Consider the following 22,099-nt stretch of genomic DNA (forward strand, 5'->3'; position numbering starts at 1 on the left):
GCTAGACATTTTGTAAAGACTCTTGGTGCTGTTGTTATTCCGAATGGCAACACTTTGAATTGGTAATGTATTCCTTTGAATACGAACCTTAGGTATTTCCTGTGCGAGGGATGTATCGGTATATGGAAATACGCGTCTTTTAGATCTAACGTTGTCATGTAGTCTTGCTGTTTCAGTAGTGGTATTACGTCTTGTAACGTGACCATGTGAAAGTGGTCTGATTTGATGTAGGTGTTTAGTGTTCTGAGATCTAATATTGGTCTCAGACTTTTGTCCTTTTTCGGTATTAGAAAGTACAGTGAGTAAACTCCTGTGTTCTTTTGTGTTTTCGGTACTAATTCTATTGCGTCTTTTTGCAGTAATGCTTGAACTTCTAGTCCTAGAAGGTCTATATGCTGTTTTGACACATTGTGTGTTTTCGGTGGGACGTTTGGAGGGAGTTGGAGAAATTCTATGCAATAACCATGTTGGATAATTGCTAAGACCCAAGTGTCTGTTGTTATTTCCTCCCATGATTTGTGGAACTGGCTTAGTCTTCCCCCCACTGGTGTTGTGTGAAGGGGTTGTGTGACTTGTGAGTCACTGTTTATTTTGAGGGGTTTTGGGACCCTGAAACTTTCCCCGGTTTCTTGGGAATTTGCCCCCTCTGTATTGGCCTCGAAAGCCACCCCTTTGATATTGTCCCTGGTAGGTAGGTGGTCTTGTTTGTGAGGTGCTGGCTTCTGTGGCTTGACCTCGAAACCATCCTCTGAAAGTTGTTTTGCGAAATGTGCCAAATGTGCCTCTGCCCTGCGGGGAATAGAGTGCGCCCATGGCTTTGGCTGTGTCAGTGTCCTTCTTCAATTTTTCAATTGCAGTGTCCACTTCTGGGCCAAACAATTGCTGTTCATTGAACGGCATATTGAGCACTGCCTGTTGTATCTCAGGTTTGAAGCCAGATGTGCGCAGCCATGCGTGCCTCCTTATTGTCACAGCAGTATTTATTGTTCTTGCAGCTGTATCTGCTGCATCCATAGAAGAACGTATTTGGTTGTTGGAGATATTTTGCCCCTCTTCAACCACTTGTTTCACTCGTTTCTGGAATTCTTTGGGGAGGTGCTCGATGAGATGTTGCATCTCGTCCCAATGGGCCCTGTCGTATCGCGCTAGGAGTGCTTGCGAGTTGGCGATGCGCCACTGATTTGCAGCTTGTGCCGCAACCCTTTTCCCAGCTGCATCAAACTTGCGGCTCTCCTTGTCCGGAGGTGGTGCGTCGCCTGATGTCTGCGAGTTGGCTCTTTTACGAGCTGCTCCTACGACTACTGAATCTGGTGTCAGTTGTGATGTAATAAAAGCAGGGTCTGTGGGCGGTGCCTTGTATTTTTTCTCCACCCTTGGAGTTATTGCTCTGCTTTTAACAGGCTCCTTGAAAATCTGTTTGGCGTGCCTTAGCATTCCCGGGAGCATGGGAAGGCTTTGATAATGGCTGTGGGTGTAGGACAGGGTGTTAAAGAGGAAGTCATCCTCAATAGGCTCCGAATGTAGAGATACATTATGAAATTCGGCTGCCCTAGCTACCACCTGTGCATATGCTGTACTGTCCTCAGGTGGTGAGGGTTTAGTTGGGTACGACTCTGGACTATTGTCCGATACTGGAGCATCATAGAGGTCCCATGCTGCCTGATCATCTTGGCTCATGGTGGTATGAGCTGGTGATTGTGGTGGAGTCTGTGCCGGTGATACATGAGTTGACTGTGGTGGAGAGGGTGGTGGAGTTGCCCTCTTTATCACCTTTGCTTGTGGTGGCTTGTCTTGTTGCTGGAAGTCAAGCTTCCTTTTCCTTCTGATTGGGGGGAAGAGTGCTGATTTTCCGTGTACCCCTTTGGATAAAGATCCGCTGTTGCGTGTGATCTACCTCTGTAGTTTGTAATTCCTCCTCAAATCTGTGTCTTTTTAGTTGGGAGGACAGTTATTGTTCCTCTGAGTAGGAACTGGTTTTTGGTTCGGTTGCCGGGTGTTTTGGCACCGAAACCGTGTCTTTAGTTGTTTTCGGCTCCGACGAGATCTTTCTCTTTTTCGGTGTCTTGGCCTCTCGGTGCCGACCATCTTCGGTGCCGCTATCTCTGTGCCGAGCAGCTTCGGTGCCGCTGTCTCTGTGTTGAGTAGCTTCGGTGCCGCTATCTCGGTGTCGAGCCTTTTCTGCACCACTCTCTCGGTCCCGAGAGTGTTGCGTGCCTGTGTCTCGACCTGAGTCGGACGACTTCGGCACCAGCTCGCCCTTTTTCGGTGCCGATGGACGGTCACCTACTTTATGGGTTATGCCATGGCCTGTTGGCAGTGGCGTCCCCTGGGCTTTGTCTGTTTTCTCGTGTGATCTTTCTTTCGACGTCTTACTCACGGTTGGTTGCTCGTCGACGTCGAATTCTTCGGAATCCGATTCGCGGATGGAGAAAGTTTCTTCTTCTTCCTCCTCCTCGAACCCTCGTTGTCCTGTCGGCGTGGAAGCCATCTGCAACCTCCTGGCTCTTCGGTCCCTGAGCGTTTTTCTCGACCGAAACGCGCGACAGGCCTCACACGACTCTTCCTTGTGCTCGGGGGACAGGCACAAGTTACAGACCAAATGTTGGTCTGTATAAGGATATTTACTGTGGCATTTAGGACAGAATCGGAACGGGGTCCGTTCCATCAGTCTCGATGTTGCACGCGGTCGGGCCGACCAGGCCCCGACGGGGGATCGAAAATACCCCGAAGGGTTACCGGAGCTCTTTAAGGCTCGGTGTCGATTTGCCCTAACTATCCCGATACCGAACGAAACAATACCGACAAATTTTCCGTTGATTCTGACTAACTTTCCGACCCGAAACACGGAGCGAAAAGGAACACGTCCGAACCCGATGGCGGAAAAAAAACAATCTAAGATGGAGTCGACGCCCATGCGCAATGGAACCGAAGTGGGAGGAGTCCCTCGGTCTCGTGACTCGAAAAGACTTCTTCGAAGAAAAACAACTTGTAACACTCCGACCCAACACCAGACGGCGGACTATGCACAGCATGTGTATCTGCAGCTACACATGCCACCGAACACAAGGTTTTGTCTCATTTTGATGAAATGACAGTAGCACAGATAGTGAACAAGCAATCTGTGAGAGATTTGGTAGTGGCCAAACTGATGTGTGTTTTGTGCTTGGTTGTCTGTAGCATCACATTGTTTTATTGCTTTTTGGGCTAGGCATGTGCCTAGAGCGGATAACAGCATTGTGGTTGCGCTCTTTCGTTTGCAGGGCAGAGATTCCGTGGGCTTGCTGTGTGAGCAGACAGGGAGAGGGCACCTATGCCACACGCTACTTGCTCTTGCCCAAACTCAACTCATTCCTGCAAAAGCGTATGCAATCTTTAAATGCTCACATTGCCCTTAAATTAAAAATCCACAAAGCCAATGTTAAAAAATTTATGTACCAGGAATACTATCTCATCATCTATCCTCCACATTCACAATATCCCTGTGCATGAACACTTTTTCAACAAAAGCATGTTTCCAGACATGAACAAACAGTGCTACGTGCAGATGCTATTTTGTTTAAATTTTTTAAATTTTAATAACACACACCTACCATAACATTTCTCCACAAAAAAGGTTGAACAAAACCAGATGCTTCATTGCTACTTCACAAACATGTATTATCCCCCTCATAAAATTGAAAAGAAACTGTACCCAGAGGCACACCATGGCATGTAAAAGAAAACGTGCACGGATAGCAGGGTCTTCCTTGGAGAATCTAACAACAGGAACTCTGTGTACTATTCAAAACATGATGGTCAAGAATGGTAAACCTTTGGATTCTTAAACTGTGTACTGAGATTCGCTCTGCAATGAGTCTCAAAATAAAGGATTTGCTTTATTTGAAATTCAGTAAAAATGAAATGCAATTACGAAAAAAATATTTTTCTTACTCCCAAATGAGTGGACCTTTATGTATAATGTGCCTTTGGGACATAGGCAGCATTCCTTTAAGTATTTATTGAGGTATATGGATATGTCTCTTTGGAGCAGTTGAATAATCGCTGCTTCTCCTTGTGCCTACAAGCTTTGGGAGAGCTGGTAAACGTTTTCACTTTGCTCAGGCGACAAAATAATTGTCTGCAGTCGTTATTTTTTTCCCAGCTCCAGTTCTTCATCAGGCTCACATTATTTTAGTCTTGTACATCTCAATAGTTGTTTTGCCAGGAATCAATTCAAACCAAATGGTCCCACGTGCCTATGTGAGAAACAAAAGTCCAGTATACCATCCAGAAAGCAAAATGAAATAGTCTATACCCAAATCCATTAGGATGGTTTTCATTATCCTAATACATTTTGCTAAAGCTGCTTTACTACTTGTTTTTCATGATGGTTCAAATGTTCATTAAAATGTATTTTCTCCAGCATATCATCTTAAATAAGAAAAAAAGAAATGTCATAAAAATAATTGATAGATGCTCTGTTTACCATCAACTGATATCTGCCTCACTCTGTTTCCTAGAACTTTCTGGTGCAACTTTGAGGGCTTTTTTATATCGAGACTGTTAGACCTGGCATCCTTGGCATGGTTTCTCCAGACTTTATGCCTTCTGACTTCCTGTTTTGTGTACTTCGTTTTTGCTGGCTTTAGGACTTTAGGCATTTTACCACTTCTGACCAGTGCTAAAGTGCATGTGCTTTTTCCCTAATACATGGTGACACTGGCATATCCACAATTGACATATTTCATTTACTTGTAAGTCCCCAGTAAAGTGCACAACATGTGCCCAGGGCCTGTATATTAAATGCTACTGGTGGGCCTGCAACACTGATTATGCCACCCATTTCAGTAGCCCTACAAACATATCTCAGGCACGCCATTGCAGAGCCTGTATGTGCCGTTGTAAACTGCCATGTCGACTTGGCAAGTTAACCCTCTCGCCAGGCCCAAACTTTCCTTTTTAATACATATAGGACACCCCTAAGGTAGGCCATGGACAGCCCAAACGGGAGGGTGCAGTGTATTTAGGAAGACATGTATAACTTGTCCTGGTAGTGAAAAACTCTTAATTTTGTTTTTTACTACTTTAAAATCTATACCTCCCAAAAGTTAACATTGGGATTACCTTATTACATTTTATAAGTGTAACTTTCAACTGGGACCAGATAGATACTTTGTGTTTGGTGTCTTTGATCTCACAATTTAAAATAACAATTTATGGTGAATTCGGATTTTAAGTTGCAAGTCTAAAAATGCCACTTTTAGAAAACTAGTATTTTCTTACTTGAATCATTCTGTGCCTCTGCCCATCTCTGAATACGTCTGGGTGGGTGATAGCCAAGCTCTTGTGCATTCCCTCCAGACAGACACACACAAAGGGAGCTGAGGTGTGCCATTTACAGGTTGATGGCTCATCACCAGACTGATGGGTCTTCCTGGGCTGGATGGGAGGGAGATGCTGACACTTGCACCTGAATAGGGATGTGCCTATTCCCACACAAAGAGCTAAATAACCCCTTGTACAGTGTCTGGAGCCAGGGATGAAAGGGCATGGGCTTTGTGCACTGCAAAGAGCTCTGTTTGAAGTTTCCCCTACTTCAAAGGCACAATTCAGTATTTTGGACCCCAAACCCAACCACATCAGTACACCTCTGGACCAGAGTATAATCTGTTAGAAAAAAAGACTGCTGTGCTGCTTAAAGGACTATCACTCTGCTGTACTCTGTTGGACTTTGATGGACTCCTGTTTTTTTGTGCCTGCCCTGCTGCCCTCCTTGCCTGGGAGTGAGAAGGACTGGACCTGAATCTCTACATCCCCAGAACCAAAGAGACTCCAAGGGCTTGCCTCCTGTTCTGAAGTCTCTGGGATATCAAAGACTTCACTCACCTCTGCTACAGGTTCTGAACTCTGCCAACTGTGAGTCCTGCCCTGCCAAGTGGTGCCCATTCAGTCCTGAGCCTATGGAAGTGGCTGTTGAACATGTGTTCAGAGAAATTCCATGCATTGCCTCCACTACACCGATCAGAACCGCCGCATCTCTCCTCAACACATCGCCACTACTGCTAAGGATGAGGACTCCGCATTTTTGGCTGCACGACTCAACACCGCATTGCCTTCATCGTAAATGGTTTGACCGTGCATCCCTGCTCGGAGATCCTCAACTGCGAAGCTCGACGAAGACTCATCCCGAAATGTGCAGATCAGAGCTGGCGCATTGATTTCACATCATTTCCTCCGCTCCTCGCATGGCAAGGGGCACCAGTTCTCCATGTGCACCTTTGTTAAATTTGTAGACAACAAACCCGCCTCCCCAACAGAACTACTGGAAGGAAAGCAGGTTTTAGGGTCTTCCTGCGCTGGAGTTTTAACTGGAGGGATCAGCTGCAACTGTGGGCCTGTTTGCCACGTTGGGGTTCGTGGCTGCCTTAAAATAACATTGCATTTTTTTCTTTACACAAGCTGGTATGCCAATAGGAATATCAGCATGCCTCCCATATAACATTTTATGTTTTACTTTTTTGGTAGGAAGAAAATAAAGGCTGAATGGGCTATGTAGTCCATGTGTAAACGAAGATCCCGTGATGAAGAATGACTATTACATCAGCACAGTTCCAAAGGTGGCACTGAAAGCCAAGCTTGACTCACTGAAGACAAGAAGTCTCACTCGACAGAAATCTCAACAAATCTCAACCACTACTCAGTCCCCGAATTAAACCCCTTTTACAACAACCTTGACCTCTACAATTCCTATGATAAGCCCAAGAACATAATTTTATGTACAATCCCTCTATGACCCATCTACAACCCACTTTCAAAGGAAGTCCAAATCAACATAATTAGGTTTCTGAAAATAACTTAACGAGAGGACCACACTTTCCTGGACATCAACACATCTTCTGCATCAGTCTCCAGCCATCCTCCATGAAAACAAGTGAGGTGCTCCTAATATAAAAACTTAACCTGTGCGGATTTGCCAATCTGAGGCAAATCAATAATTTCTTGTTTTTTGGCCAAATCCTGGGAGAGGTGGGCAAAGAACTGAGGGACATCAATACAGGAAAGTTACACCTTCTGATACTTCTTGATCTTCTTGGTGGCCCCTGACACTTTTAATACCCAAGCCCTTTATAATATAAAATCCAGTCACATGTCCTTATCAACTAGTTTACCGCTTTTCTTAGAAGGGAAAACAAAATATCCTGGTGGATGCTGCCAAACTTTCCCCTCAACCTGTTACGTAGTGCAAACAAAGGGGCCCTCTGTGCCTTAAGGAAGCCTAGATGTGTCCAACAGCAGAACTGTACTGTATTGGCAGGTGTCTCTCAAAGTTTGTATTTTTTGTGGGTCCTCGGAACACTGGTGTTTTTTACCCAATGTCCACCATTTTATTCTGTTATAACTTCAGATTTCACCCCCTTTTTCAAAGTATTTAATCTCTGTGAAGCATTTAAAAGCTTTCTCAAGCTTTCCCTTGACATTTTCCTGCCACAAAGCCATTACTCTTTGTTGAAAAAACAACTTATGATTCACATCAGGTCTGCATTGTCTGCTTTCCGAGTTCACATTCCACTGCTGAATGTGAATTTTGTTTCGAGATGTCCAAAAGGACATTAGCATGTTCTGAAGTACAGAGACTGTGGGATAACCTAGAAAACATCATAGCCAAAGAGAAAGCAAAAGGGGCCCCAGAGAGTTCCACCTCTATTACATCTAAGACCTTGGCCCCAAACGACAGCAGTGCAGTGCTGACATGTTCATCCTTAGGAATCTGATCTTTATCAACACTGAAGCACCACCATTTGTCACTGGAAAGATATTAGATGTCAAAATGCTGCAAAATACTCGACAAGAAGACAAGTTCACTGCCGAGACTATCGCACTGAGATGACATTGGAGCATTCAATTCACTCAGAATAAAAGTGTATCTCTGTCTCCTGTATCTTTAACAAAGATAGTTTAAAAAAAAAAAAAAATAGGGGTCATCCTTCTGACATCCTTTGTGGTGGTCAACCTTTCCCTCAGAAAGAACATAAATCACAAGCGTCAATAGCTAGCCCTAATCCGGACAGGCTTAGATCCAGGGCCTAGGTCACACACAGATGATTCAATTTTGTTATCAAATTGCTCTGTGAAACCTGAAAGGACCACATCAGTCACTCTTCTGATGAAAACATAGCTCTGTCAGTGATGACCTGCACTACAGTAATACCATGAGTGTCAAGGTTGTGCCTAATACGGTTTTGTTGCAAACTGGTTGCCAACTCCCTCCATACTGATGCTTGATATTGGATGGTACAGGATACAGGCTATCATTGTCAATAATTTCCTAAGCTTCTGAAATATCATACAATCTAATCCGGCTGCCTAACAACTATTTTCATAGAATGGGGTTTTTATCCACATTCCATCATGTATCCAACATTTTGTGTGTGAAAATACACCACTGTTTTTTAGATTTTTAAATTTTCTCACAAATGTGTATGGTGTGGGCTTCAGATTATTCAAGGTCCATATTACCTTCTTATTTCCTCTTATTCTTTCCAAATTTGATTTAATTACTCCAGCTCCTCTTACTTTCTTCTATTTGTGGATCTCTCCTGTAAGCCACATCTCTGCACCCAAGTCCCCTAGGTTTTCTGAATTTACTTCCATACATTTTTAAACTACTTATTTATTCCCTATCACGCCACCTCCAGCAATATAAAAAAAGAATCCAAACTTGAAGGTTATGAATTTATCAATCTAAACGGCTAGGTCATTCCACTTGAAAACCAATCCATTCCAATTACAAAAAACATTTATTTTTGGTAAATCACTGCCTGCCCATACACGGTCAGGTTTCCAAATGCACAGAAGTTCAATTAAAAAAGATCTTCCCCATAAAGAAAAAAAAAACATGCAACAAAAGACTACCTGAGGTCTTCAATTTCTTTTATATAATTATGGATCATGTTGCTGATTTCCTCATTTCCATCGCCTGAAAAAGCAAAAAAGGACAAGCACCATTAAAACAAAGATTAGTACCATACACTTCAGAAACACTCCATGGCCAGATGGCTTTTGTTAGCCTCTGGTAGATGCACAAAGAAGCAGGACATTTTGTACATAAACTGCATATATCTATGTGTTGTCCTCAGTAACCTAATAAATGACTTAAATTAAACTAGTGTGGATTTGTTTATTAATGTACTTACATAAATTATGCAGAGAACAGATTTGGAGCACACACAAACATGTTCCAGAATTCAAGCACAAGAGTCACATTTTGTTGATGAATGGGCACAAGGAATACTGATAAACAGGGTACAATTCAAATAAACAGAATACCTTGTTTCCAGGTAAACATTCAATTGGAGGATTTTCTTTTCTTTTTACAACCCTAAAGAAGATGGCACATCAAACTTCAAAGTTCAATGGCTGAGGTTAGTCATCATCATCACCATCACCCTTACAGCAAGTCGATATCTATGAAAATGTTTTGTTCAAGCATTTTTTCCCACTTTGCTTTGTACCTGTTTTCAGACTAACTAAAAATGCTACTTATCTATACGATGCAGTCCCATTCTGTAGCTGGATATTTCATAGATTACATGCTCTAAATAACTATCTCCCAAACAGCTAGGAATCCTCTGTTCATTTAGCTTAGTGGTACTAAAATTGTCTCATTTAATACACCAATCTGTGTAGCCTTTCCACTTAATTTCAAGACCTGAACTATGTAGGTCATAAATACAGTCCTCAGGTTTTCAGGATTTAGTAGTCTCACGCAAAAAGGTTGAAGGCTTCATGTGGATCTATGAATGATCTATTATTTTCAAAGGTGGCCCTGTTAATTTGTTCAGGAGCACTGGGCAAAATGGCCCTCATATCGCTTGAAAGTATCTACTCAAAACACTGAGTTTCTACTGGAAGTGGAAAACTCACAGAGCATTCAGTGCCTTTTCACACAATCTGTTTCCCTTTCTGTCTGTATGCTTTTCAAATAAGTCCTCTTCATCAAACAGAGCTTTGTAGAAAAGGACCGCTTGCACTATATGCATAAGGCAAAAATTGTGTCTTACTAAATACAACATACAGATCCCAATTCAAGATGGTAACCTGATTGCTACAACTTGCACTATTCACTGCCAAAAAACAGGACCTTAAAAAAGACACACCCAGTAACAAAAATGATGAAAGTGCTCCTGCTGGATATTATGTTGGTCTAGCTTTCTGCTACATCTTGGTTTAGCCATAAGTAGAGTTCTGGATTTGTATTTTTTTTTCCTGTGTCCTTTTGCATTACTGTAAACTGAAGATTATTAATTAGATGGGTGACAACCCACCTAAAGGGATAATCGCAAATGTTGTAAGGGTGAACCTTCAAGGTCATTAAATTAACTTGAGCTCCAACCTTCAGTAGCTAATGCACAGAACAGACAGGCATAAATTAGCAAAATGTGTAAGTATTATGGAACACCAAAACAGTACTAAAGAAAAATGTAATGAACAAAATAATAACAAACTGATAAAAATCTAATGCGAAGAATCAAAAATATTAATTTGTAAACTGTTCAGTAGAAATAGTACAAAGCAAAGGTAAAGCTCAAATGAGAGTCAATGGTCGTGGTAAACTGGGACCGAGGTCCAATTTCTGCCAGACCATGATGGAGACCAGATCAGATATGCCCAATGGATTGATCCAGGTGAAAGTCTGAAAATCAGAAAATTTGAAAACATGTTTTGAGGCTCCTCTCAAGTCAGACTCAGCAGGACCAGTCCTCTTCTGATTTTTCTCAGGTCCACAAAGTGTTCTGAGGAAGGAGGGTCCAGGTTTGTCAGGTTAACCAGCCTTTGGGTGAGGGACACCCTAAAACACTTGTAGTCACTTCTCTGACCAATGTGGTAAAGGTTCTTAGGCCCAGGCCAACCTACATATGCAGTAGTTCCTGTTTGCTTTACTGCAAAAACAGGTCCAAAATGCAGTGTATCAGGGCAAATCCAATACACTACTCTTGGGCTCCTAGACAGGGAGCGCAAGTGGCAAGTGTACTTTAGTAATCCTAAGGGACTCCCACATCTAACACTAAACTTCAGCTTGAAGCAGGCATTGTACGCAAAACAAACTCAGAGACAGAGGTCTGCTGGGACAAAAGGAGGGTTTTGTCAGCAACCAGAAGGGGATATGTAACAGCTGTTTCGGCTTTGAAGGGTGCACAACTTTTACAGATGCTTCAGATAGACTTGCCATGCAAGCTATGACACAACAGTGTCAACTGGAGGAGCACAGCTCCCACGCTGCCTATGCCAATTCGCTCAGAGGAGTCATATCTGCCAATTTAGGTTATGCTACTGTGTGCTTATAGAAGGAATTCCATGCCTCATTTACACCTTATTCCAGCCAAGTACAGTCTGTCAGAAGCTGGAGAACTACTACAAATTAGTCTCCAGGAACATCTGTCAAGAAAAAGCTGACTTTATAAAAGTTGTTTCCTTAAAACGTATTAAAAACATGACTTCATAGCTGAATTGGATTTTGAATACCTATTAAAGATGGTTGTTTAATTATTTTTCAAGCTGGTATCATTTGCAAAATACAATATTAGTATGTCAATCTGTACTATGATTTCCTACATAGGACAGTGATACTTGCCACAGTAAAAATAGCCTTTAGAGCCTTGTCACTGTAAGGACATGGTAACATTAACTTTCTACATGTCACACTCTAAAATACCATGCAGCTACCCTGTGGGCTACAAGGACTTCATGGGAGTGACTTAATAATGTTTAAAAGGAAGGTTTTACCTGTAAAATTATATAACGGGTTGCACTGCAGGTTTTATACTGCAGCTGTAAGGCTACAATGATAGGCCTGAAACTATATTTGCAGTGTCACACTACAGGATGCCACAAACGTTCCTGCAGTTCACAAGTGGTATTTAATTTTCCAGACCATGGATATATTCGGCACCATGTATTATGGCCTTACAGGATAGTTAAAAGTGCTAATCAGGGTTAAGCCATTTAACCGCGGTTAAAGGGAGAGCAAAGGTGCTTTACTCCTGGTTAGCTGGGGATAAGTGTATACAGTTCTAAAGCCAGCTAAGCAGACAGGACAAAAATGGGGGGTTGATGGCATCACACAAAAGATTAACATTGCCTACAACTACTGATTTTTCAAATCCTATATACTTAGAGAATTTATTTTGAAACTTCATATGTACAAATTTACAGTACAAGGATACAACTGACAGGTGGGCTTCTGGTCTTGGGAAAGGTACTATCAGTTTTACTATTACTATGCCCCAACTTGTTTTACTTAAGCCCATATATCTGCTGCCACTGCAGGAACCGAATCTAGAAATGGAGTAATGTCATTACACAAATCATATGTTCCAGATGATAAGGGCACTGACCACCTTAATAGTATTTGCTGCTATAGATACTACTTTTCCCCCAATGGAATCCAAATCTATTCCTTTTTTTGTGAGGGACAGACAACATGGCCTTGCTGGGTTTTTGAAATGCCTTTGGGTAGTGGGGGTAACAATGATTACACTTCAAATTTTACAACAAGGCATTCAGTGGCTCTATTGGGTGCCTTCCTGCCAGATATGTTCCAAATGGAGTATGGCTTTCACCAACATCCTTGCCTTATCCATAAACACATCTATGAAGTGTAACTTCTCTTTGAATCCCTGCAACTGGTTAAACTATTTGCCACTTTTTTTCAATCAGCGCTCACCAGTGCTCTGTGGGTCCCTGAGGGACTCCAGGTGTCCAGAAGATATCCAGGAAAAATACAGGCCATTGGGAACATGGACTGAATAAACTTTTGTGAATAACCTTATAAACAGGCACATTTATGGAGAAGGACACACTGAAGACAATGCCTTTGTGAGTGTGATGCAGAGAGGTGTTCCCTACAACAAAAGCAGTCGTTTAATACAGGGGATATGCAGTATTAAAAGGGGAGCAAAGAAAGATAATTTGGAGAAAGCCCCTGACAGAAATAAGATAGGAACTCAGAAGTGAATGTAAAAATCATGCATTAGACATGTAGGCAATGTGTGCCCCGGCCACTTGACTAAAGAAAAAAATTAAAGCAATTTAGACTAAGTGTTCACCTTAAAAACTCATTTTATTGGCATGGCAAGAACATCTAGACTGAACATGAATGAAAAGAGATGGGGTATAAGAGTCTCTTATAGCATCCTTCACAATTTCCATGCAATCTTGCAGAAGATGTAGGAGGTCATCTATAGGGGACACACACACACACACACACCCATACCCCCCTCCCCCGCTTCCCCACCCCACATCTACCAGAGATAACCTTCCATTTTCCTAAAGATGTCCGTTTATTGTTCCAGTTGGGATAATGCCGACATATACAGCCAAAAAAAAGACTAATTAATGTGTATAAATGCAGAGTGTGGAATTTGAACAATATAGACTAATAAGCAACTCAATAATGCACGTTTTATTTTTTGTTTTTATGTAGTCTGCAACGGTTTCTCTCGCGTCACATTTTGGTCAGTATATCTCTTAACTGGCACTGTATGTTTACTTTACACATTGATCACTTTTGAAAAAAATATATTATTTGTTTTTTCCTGCCTACATGGTAATTATTTTTTATTAATTACTTTGTTATGCATTGATTATTATCATTGGATCCACTATTATTTCTTAAATTGTTAACTCTGGAGGACATTGGTGCTATATAATTAGTCGTGACCACTTTGCACTTGGGGTATAAGTTGCTCCTGTAGTTTATTTTACTATAATTTAATATAGGAGGTTATCTGATAACAATCAGTCAAGAGGACCTGCAAAGGGAACACCCACACCGCTGGAATGAAAACCCATTCTAGATTGGTGTATGTGGGCAGAGGAACTGGTGAACAAGGCCAAGCCTGTTCTTGTAAATCCGACAAAATATGGAGCTCTTGGAAGAACGAGGAAACTTGCTACTAGCAGACACTACTTTGAGGAGGTACCGTTGGGAGGATGGCAGGACGTTAGGGTAGCTCAGCGGACACAAGCTCATGGAGGGTGACCGTGCATTGTCCAAGACCCTATGCCTACAGACCCACAACATACTTGGCACAATCAGTGCCACCTTCTGTCTCGATCATCGGCCGGAGATAGGAGTATCGGGGTATACACCCTTGCCTTGTACAGCCCTATAGTGCATCAGAGTTGGGGAACTTTTGACTGTTTTTGGGTCAGTTGCATGTTGGTATACAACAGGCTAGCCATCCTGGTGAACCCGGTGTCCACCAGAGGAGGGTGGGGGTGAATTACAATTGGAGTTTGTCCCTAGGATGAAGAGTCCTACTGGGAAGCTTGGTGTGCAGTTCATAGTGTAATGCTGAAAATGTCAATATAAAGAATTTTAAAAAACAAGGTGTGGGGAGGGAAGTGGGGGGGGGGGGCGATCTGCAAGGATAGAAATAACGGGAATATGCTAGACACCATGCAAGATCCAGAGAATCCTTCCAGCAATGATTCTTGTGTGCCCCCAGAAGTGACACAGCTGAGGAGCATATAGTTGCCATTCCTGTACAGTTTCTTCATTTACTTCTCTTCTGCAATTTAGCATCCCGGCCTCTCGAAAGCCTTTGGGTGAATTGTGGTATGTTTCACAGTTTGGAAAGATGAAAATACAGGCAATCTCAGATCAAATGGGCTCTTTTAAGCAGTCTCTATTACTGCTTTTCTGCACTGAAGTCAATAAAAAAGAATGATTTAGAGCTCTTCATCATTTTCATAGCCAGGCTCTAGAATTTCCAACTATCAAACCTGTGGCCAGATGTTAAATGGTGTATGTAATTCTAGTAGCTTCTGAAAGAGCAGAAGAGGTAAATGTAAAAATAAATGATTCATCCTTTCATGTACTGGACATAGCGGTTCAACATTTGAAAGACCTTTGGGCACACTCCTAAAATTCCACCTTTGCTCAAATAGGCCATCAATGAAAAATGCGTGAATATATTGATAAACATCTTGAAAACACAAGAGAAACAATGATGTGAAAAAGTGAACATTCACAAAATGTGAGTAGATTTACTTGGGATATATCCTGCAAGTAACAGCAGTATATATTGATGCAAGCAGTGCATGGGAGGTGGGTGGGGGAGGCATTATAAAATTCACAACCAGAGGCTGCTGTCATTTATGTCAAGAAAGAAATTGAAAAAAAAATGCAGATCTGGATGCCACCCCTTTCTAAAATTTCATATTTAAAATTGAGAATACAGAAAGCCCTCTACTTTAAAAATTGACAGCACTGACCCTTACCTGCTCTTGCGAGCACCTGATTAGCCTGGTCACTCATTAGCTGTGTTATTCTGCTTCTTAGTGCATCAACTGTCTCTTGCATGGCTTTTATTCTCATTCGCAAGTTGTTATTTTCTGTTTGCAGCATAGCATTTTCATGGAACATATCATTGATGCTCTCAACCCCTTCTTCATCAATGATCCTTTTACCCTGGAATAAAACGTATAAAAAAAGGTCTGAAGTAGTATAGTACAATCTCAAATACCTTGAATGTGAAACCTAATGGTTACAAAACGTTCTAACCAATTTACTACACGCACAATTCAACCCTGAGATAGAAATGCATTGATCAGTGTGCAATAGAGAAGATAGACAGGTCAAAATTCTGGCCACAAGACATTGTCAGAAAATCTTATACTCGAGACTTAATATGGAATGGGGGCAGGGGGTAAGACCATCTACTGAAGGGGGGTGTCTCAAAACTGTTAAGAAATATCTACATAATTCTTATCTCATGGATGTGGAGGACTAGCCTCCCACATTTGTGTGTATAGCACAATATATTAAAGAACAGTGGTACAATTATCCACTTTAAGAAACAACTGAATTTCCCCTTCTTAATAACTGGTCAGCAGTTCTTATTTCTCCTGTGATAATCTGTAACTAATAGTAAGCAACAATGATATTAATATCTGCCTGAGAGTGAGTGCATCACTACTCATGAATACAACCGGTTCTGCTCCAGTTGGGTCACAGATTATCAGCCTGGGAAGTAATTTCCCCTTCCTGTTTTCCTCTATCAAACCCAGACATACCCAAAAGTGCATGAATTCTGGTACTGCAAGCACTAACCTACATCAGTGTGCTCTGCCCTCCTCTCCAAGAGCTTTGAATTAAATGAAGAATCAGACACATATTTAGACTTAGGTTTCAGAAGGAAATGTCACTCACTTGCAGTAAATTATGTTTCTGGTGAATACTCTATCTACCAGATTCTTCACCTTTGAATTCGCCAGGCACACGTCCAAAGCCTGGGGACTGGTCTACAGGTGAGGACTCTGCAGGTAGAAGTATCCATCAGATAGCTGTCTTCACGTAAGGTCAGTTTTACTACTCCCTCTAGCATTACATGATATCCTAATGCGGGTCTCCCAACACCACTACATTGAAATCTCCCCTCGGTGCACATGCTGACAGCAGAAGCCTACTTTTCTCAATAACAATTCCATGTGGTACCACTTAAAACCCCACTAAAAGCTGCATCATAACCCACAGATGTCTGCAGGTACCATTTTGGAATTCATGTAAGCGGTTTACCCTAGCACATCATCAGTTTCATTGGGTTGTGATCACAGAAGGCCTTAGCCATTCAATGTTTATTTCAAACCAACACAGTCCTCATCTATTAGAAACTTATCCAATCTCATGTGAAGTCTGAGTAAGGTGGAGCAGAATAAGAATTCATATTGTTAAGTCCAGAAGTATATAGTCTAGGTCAGTGGAAGTAACCCCTTGTTTGAAAGTTGGACATGGGGGAAAATTAGACCTTGTGTTTCCATTTACAGTTCCTAATCCATACTCCATTATTAAGTACTCTAGCTGAGTTGCCACCAAGGGGTTTCCTTCTGGAACTAGCTTGGGTGCCCTAGATCTATCATGTGTCAGCCAAATGTGTCAACGGCCCTACTTCCTCTACGTCGTGGTTTAGTCTTGTGTTAGTCACCTGCTAGAATTGTAGTAATTGTCCTTTCAAAATGCCCAAGCATATCATCAAGAAAATGTAATGTATGAGACTGGGTGGTAGGCAAAATAGATTTAAATACACATGTTTACAACAGCTATGTATTTGGGCTCTGGGGGAACACTTATTTGAATTTTAATGCCCAATAACTCCCTTCTATGTGATGGAAATACTTTAGCTACAGGGAAGAGATCCAGTCTCAGCCAAATCAACAGAGCACCTGAAGCTCTCCCCACCAGCGAAGGGACGGCATTCATATTAAATTTAACATGGCCAACTCTGAATGCTGGGGACACTTCCCAGGTTTCTTGGAATAGATACAATATAGGTCTATGAACTCTCCTCATTCTAGGTCTTCTAGTTTCAATCTGAATCCAGCTACGTTCAACGACAGTAACTTGAGGTGATCATGTAGGAGTAGCCCCTTTTCTACACTGGGAGGAGCTAAACCACAGTCCTGGGCCTGAAAGTTTGAAGGCTGAGTGTCAGAGCCCTGCATATTTTAATGTATTGTCGTACCCTTGGCTACTGCAGTATCTAATTCTTTCTTACCATCTATCCCAGAGAGGTTTGACTTGTTCAATGGCACATGGGATACAATGTTTCTCCTGATCATCTGTAGTCCGTCAATATCAGAAAGATTTGGCCCTTCACCCACAGGATTTGGGGTATTTTGGGAGGAAGGTTGCACTTAATCTAGCCTCTATTCTAGAGCTTCTACTAAAGATCTTGGGCTTTTAGTCTGAGTCTTATTCGTGATCTTAGGTTGGGTCTGAACCTTAGTAATATTGTGATTAGCCCCACCACCAAATGTTGAGTTTTTAACTTCAGTCCTATATAATCGTGTTGAGCACTGATATCACTGACTCATGTGGCATACAATATGTCGTCCCTAATGATGGCTCTACACCCAATAGTGTGCCTCAGCCACTGAATGGCTTTATTAACTAATGAGTCGTGCAATTCCCTTGATGCATGACAAATTATACGTGCATTTGTCATGAATATATCATATGGCCTGCTGATAGTATGACAATTTGCTGAGAAATTAGGCTTCCTGTGGGGGCTGCCTGTGGTTAATTCTCTTGGTCTGGGGGTTAAATTTTTTGTTAGACTCTGAGTTTTCATAGGGCAATATCTCCCTCCCACCTATTTTCCCCTGAGCTTGGTGGCTATCAGCTCTTCTTTGTCATGGTTTACCTTGGGTGGAGAAAGTACTTTATTCGTATGTGCATTCGAGCATTTTTTCAGTGCTTTGCTTATCTGCTGTATAGTCAGCATTTTCTTTGGCAACCTCTAGTGTGTTGCTAATATTTATTGCCATAGAGTCTATCTAGTTTCTCGCTAAGCACCTTGGCTATTGTTACAAATGAGGTTTCTAGTTGGCAGTAGTTTGCACCCTGTCCAAGAAAGGACCCTCACTCTAATCAGGGTAAGGGAGCCACACAGCTAAGAAAACCCATGCTCATCCTCTTGGTAGCTTGACTCGAGCAGTCAGGCTTATCTCAGAGGCAATGTGTAAATTATTTGTACACACATACAGTAACACAGTGAAAACACTACAAAAAGACTCCACACCAGTTTCGGAAAAATAGCCAATATTTAACCAAGTAAAACAAGACCAAAACGACAAAAATACAAAATACAAAAGAAAAGATATAACTTTTAAAAGATTAAATGCAATTGTAGTTCCTTGAAATCAATGAAGCGCTTGACTGAGTCAAAGTCCCTGAGATTCATCAAAAACAAACATGATGCGAGCAGTAGGGAAGGTGACGCATTGGTTCCTTTCTGCCACATGGGTGGTGATGCGTTGTTTGCAGCACGAAGCGTATTTTCTTTACTGCAGTGTGTCAATGAAGAAAATGGCGCCCATGGAGGATGCATCAGAAGTCAAGCCGCAATGCACCAATTTCACAGCAATAAAGCAGGCCTTGTGTCGGAGTCAGGGCAGTGCGTCACAGATATCAGTGATGCGGTGCTCAAAAGTCATGCAGTGGTGATTCTTCTGACACGCTGCGATGGAAAGTTGGGGCCTGCGTGGAAAACCGTGGTTGTTGCGTCAAGCGGGGACCACGCTCTGGTGCAGACAGCGGCAATGCATCAAATTCTTGCAGCGAGGGGTCAGTTCAGAATGACGCATTGAGTCGATGTGTGGATTTTCTCCTTGTAATACTAAAAACCTCCTTTTAGGGCCCAGAGGTGAGTTGGCACCACTTGGTAGGGTAGGGCTCTTCAGCAGAGGAGCCCAGGTGCTGGCAGATGAGGTCTTTGGTGCCCCTGAGACGACTTAACAGGAGGCAAGCTCAACGCAAGCCCTTGGAGAACCTTGGAAAGCAGGATGTACAAAGCAAAGTCCAGTCCTTTCACTCCCAAGACAGAAGCAACAGGCCAGCACAACAAAGCAACAGTCAGAGTGGCAGTTTCGCCTCCTGCATTCAGTTCTTCTTCCTGGCAGAATGTCCTCAGTCCAGAAGTGTTCTAACTTTGTGGGGTCAGACAGGCAAAAAAGGAGTGGGTCCGTCACCAACATCAGCAGGTGACAAGCACCGTAGGGCTTGAAGCCGGCCTTCTTTGATGACATCCTGCCACACCAGGAGAAAAACCTCAAAATACTTAGACAAAATTTCAGTCAAAAGGTGACTGAATGGGTAGCTTTCCCCAGATTGGCACTGGCTGGGTCAGAAAGAAAAGACAGGACGTCAGCGCACCTGGGTGGTGCCTATACAGGTACCGCAGATGTCACTTCTGCCGGGCAAGACACACAAGGAGCAGATCAACGCCACCTACCAGCTCGCAGGGGTACTGCTCACAAAAAATCTTCCAGATTCAGTCTGATGCGTGGGATAATTCTAAGGTAAGGAATCTGAGGCTACAAGTCTCTATCATTTATATTTTTGTCCACATCACTAAAATCTCTTCTTGTGAAGTGCTCTGCATGTAGCAGGAAAATGGCAAAAACAGATCTTTATGGTCTGTGTATTCTTTGCCTGCAGGGTTCCCGCATTCCTGACAAGTGAAACACCACATAACCGCACCCAGAAGGACCAGAGAAGATTTGCATTCATTTCCAAGAAGAGTAACTAAGGCAAAAGGAGTCCCGTCATAAAGAAGTGGGAGGTCAGAAGAGCAAGGAGAGGGTGTTTCCTCTGCCAGTAGTACCCCCATCTCTATTTCTAAGGACTCCTTCAGGAGATCCAAGAAGAGACGCCACAAACAAAAATGATGCAGTCCCTGGTCAACATCTAGGACTTCAACATCTAGACAAGAACTGTTTCAATATGTTCGCCACTGAGGACTGTCCTAGACATCAAGGAGACTTTCGACATCTAAGAGGAAAAAACATTTAACAGTAAGGGAGAATATGGTATTAAAACACCACTTAACTGAGAAATTTACTGAATCTTCTGTTTCCATTTGCAAGTCTGCAGAGTAGCTGATAAAGATGAAGGCGCAGAGGCTTCTGTCTACCTCGGACTAAGAGTACTCATAAGCCTACTCTTCATCCAGGCCTACCAATGTAAATACCAGGTGCGTCATTTCAAGTGCCTGAGACATCATCTTCACTGCTGCTTAACCCTCTGTCGAGGGCACCAACAGAGCCTTTTCCGCACAGACATCCACCACCATTGCCCACGAGGGCTCAACCTGTATCATGAAGAGCACCTGTTGCTTTTCCTCTGAAGAGATACAAGTCTCCATCACATCCTAAATCTTGTTACAGGTTGAGAACAAAGTTAAGATCTCACCAATGTTTTCATCACTCAAGGCATTCTATACATGTTCAAGTTTTACTTCTGCCTTCAAACAATCTTCAAGATGCAGACGCCCATCACAATCACTATTACCTTCCTCATGGTGCTTTTCTACATATCGAACTGCAAGATTTTCACCAATCTTGACAGAATTGCATGTGGGAGGGACTAATTCAATGCTTTAATTATCAATTAAAGGAGAACTGCACTTTGACCAACTCTTCCACCTGTTATTGAGCCTAGCACCCACCACTCCAGCTACACAGGTTACATGAACGAACGCACAATGGATATGCTTGCATCTCAGATACACCAGTAACCTGTGGCAGCTACATTCCTAACATTTTATGATAAAAATCAGCACTCAAGATGGGGATAATTTATTTGTCTTAGATTAAATAGCATAGCAGGGCCAAGTCCCACGTCCCCTATATCATTGTAATATCTTCCAACACTTTTGTCACTACATTTAGGAGCATGGAAGAAGGCAGTAAGAAGAAATGCCCTGTCACCATTTCCTGGACATCCAAAAAGTAGTGTGGCATCACTCACATGGAGACCGACGTCACACAAATGACCTTGTAAAAGAACAGCAACTCTCAGCCACTGCTCAATTCCTCCATAACCAACCCTACCAAAAGAAGGGACATCAACTTCCCGGCGAAGAATTATGCAAAAGGCGATGAACTCACTCCCAGCTCATCCCAGTTTAGCCAAGGGCAGAAGGGACTATCAGTTTACATATACCAGGAAGAAAAAGTTAAACCGAGAAGAGAGGAACAGATTAAAGAAAAACAGAGGAGGTGAAGGTCATTGAACAACTGTCATCCACAGTCACCTCAATCAGTTTATAAAAGGATATACAGTATAGTAAAGAATGGGTGTGTATATTAACACACTCAAGTAAATCACCACCCCACACCACTACTCACAAAAGACACACCACCATTAACAGTTGTTAACACACAACTCAATGCCAACAGTTTAATTGATGAAACCTTTATCTGAAGACAATGAAGCACAATAAAGCACACTTCATAAGACCAAATACCTTTAACCTCTATTGGGTGGTTCTTCAAATTCAGAATACATTTAGTTGCTAAAATAAGTACACAATGGCATCTGCTACTGCTGTGATGGAGCTTTCAGGACGTCATCAAAATGGAGGAGAAATTGCTGACTGGTCTCCTGAGTTAAGACTTGAAAGGCACTGTTTATTTGCAGAGAACGTGAAGAATGATTTTGGACCAAACATCTTGAATTAACAATAGTGTCCGCTGACAAAAAGTTTGCAATGCTTTAGGTTGATTGGGAAACAGAACTAAGTGTCGTGGAGGATAACTGAGTCAGTGTATTTTT

General features: G+C 42.3%; 1 protein-coding gene across 12 annotated transcripts in view; it reads right to left on the bottom strand.

Annotated features, from left to right (window-relative positions):
• The window catches only part of KIF21A (kinesin family member 21A), a 725,937-nt gene that overhangs the window by 463,205 nt on the left and 240,633 nt on the right, over positions 1 to 22,099 (bottom strand). For all 12 annotated transcript variants that reach the window (XM_069229749.1, XM_069229747.1, XM_069229752.1 and 9 more), the window contains exons 9-10: positions 15,265 to 15,454; positions 8,893 to 8,956 (exon numbers count right to left, since the gene is read on the bottom strand). In XM_069229749.1, the coding sequence (XP_069085850.1) occupies positions 8,893 to 8,956; positions 15,265 to 15,454 (254 nt within the window). The remainder of the gene's footprint in view (positions 1 to 8,892; positions 8,957 to 15,264; positions 15,455 to 22,099) is intronic.

Source organism: Pleurodeles waltl, chromosome 4_1, assembly GCF_031143425.1.
Source record: "Pleurodeles waltl isolate 20211129_DDA chromosome 4_1, aPleWal1.hap1.20221129, whole genome shotgun sequence".
Classification (NCBI taxonomy): Eukaryota; Metazoa; Chordata; class Amphibia; order Caudata; family Salamandridae; genus Pleurodeles; species Pleurodeles waltl.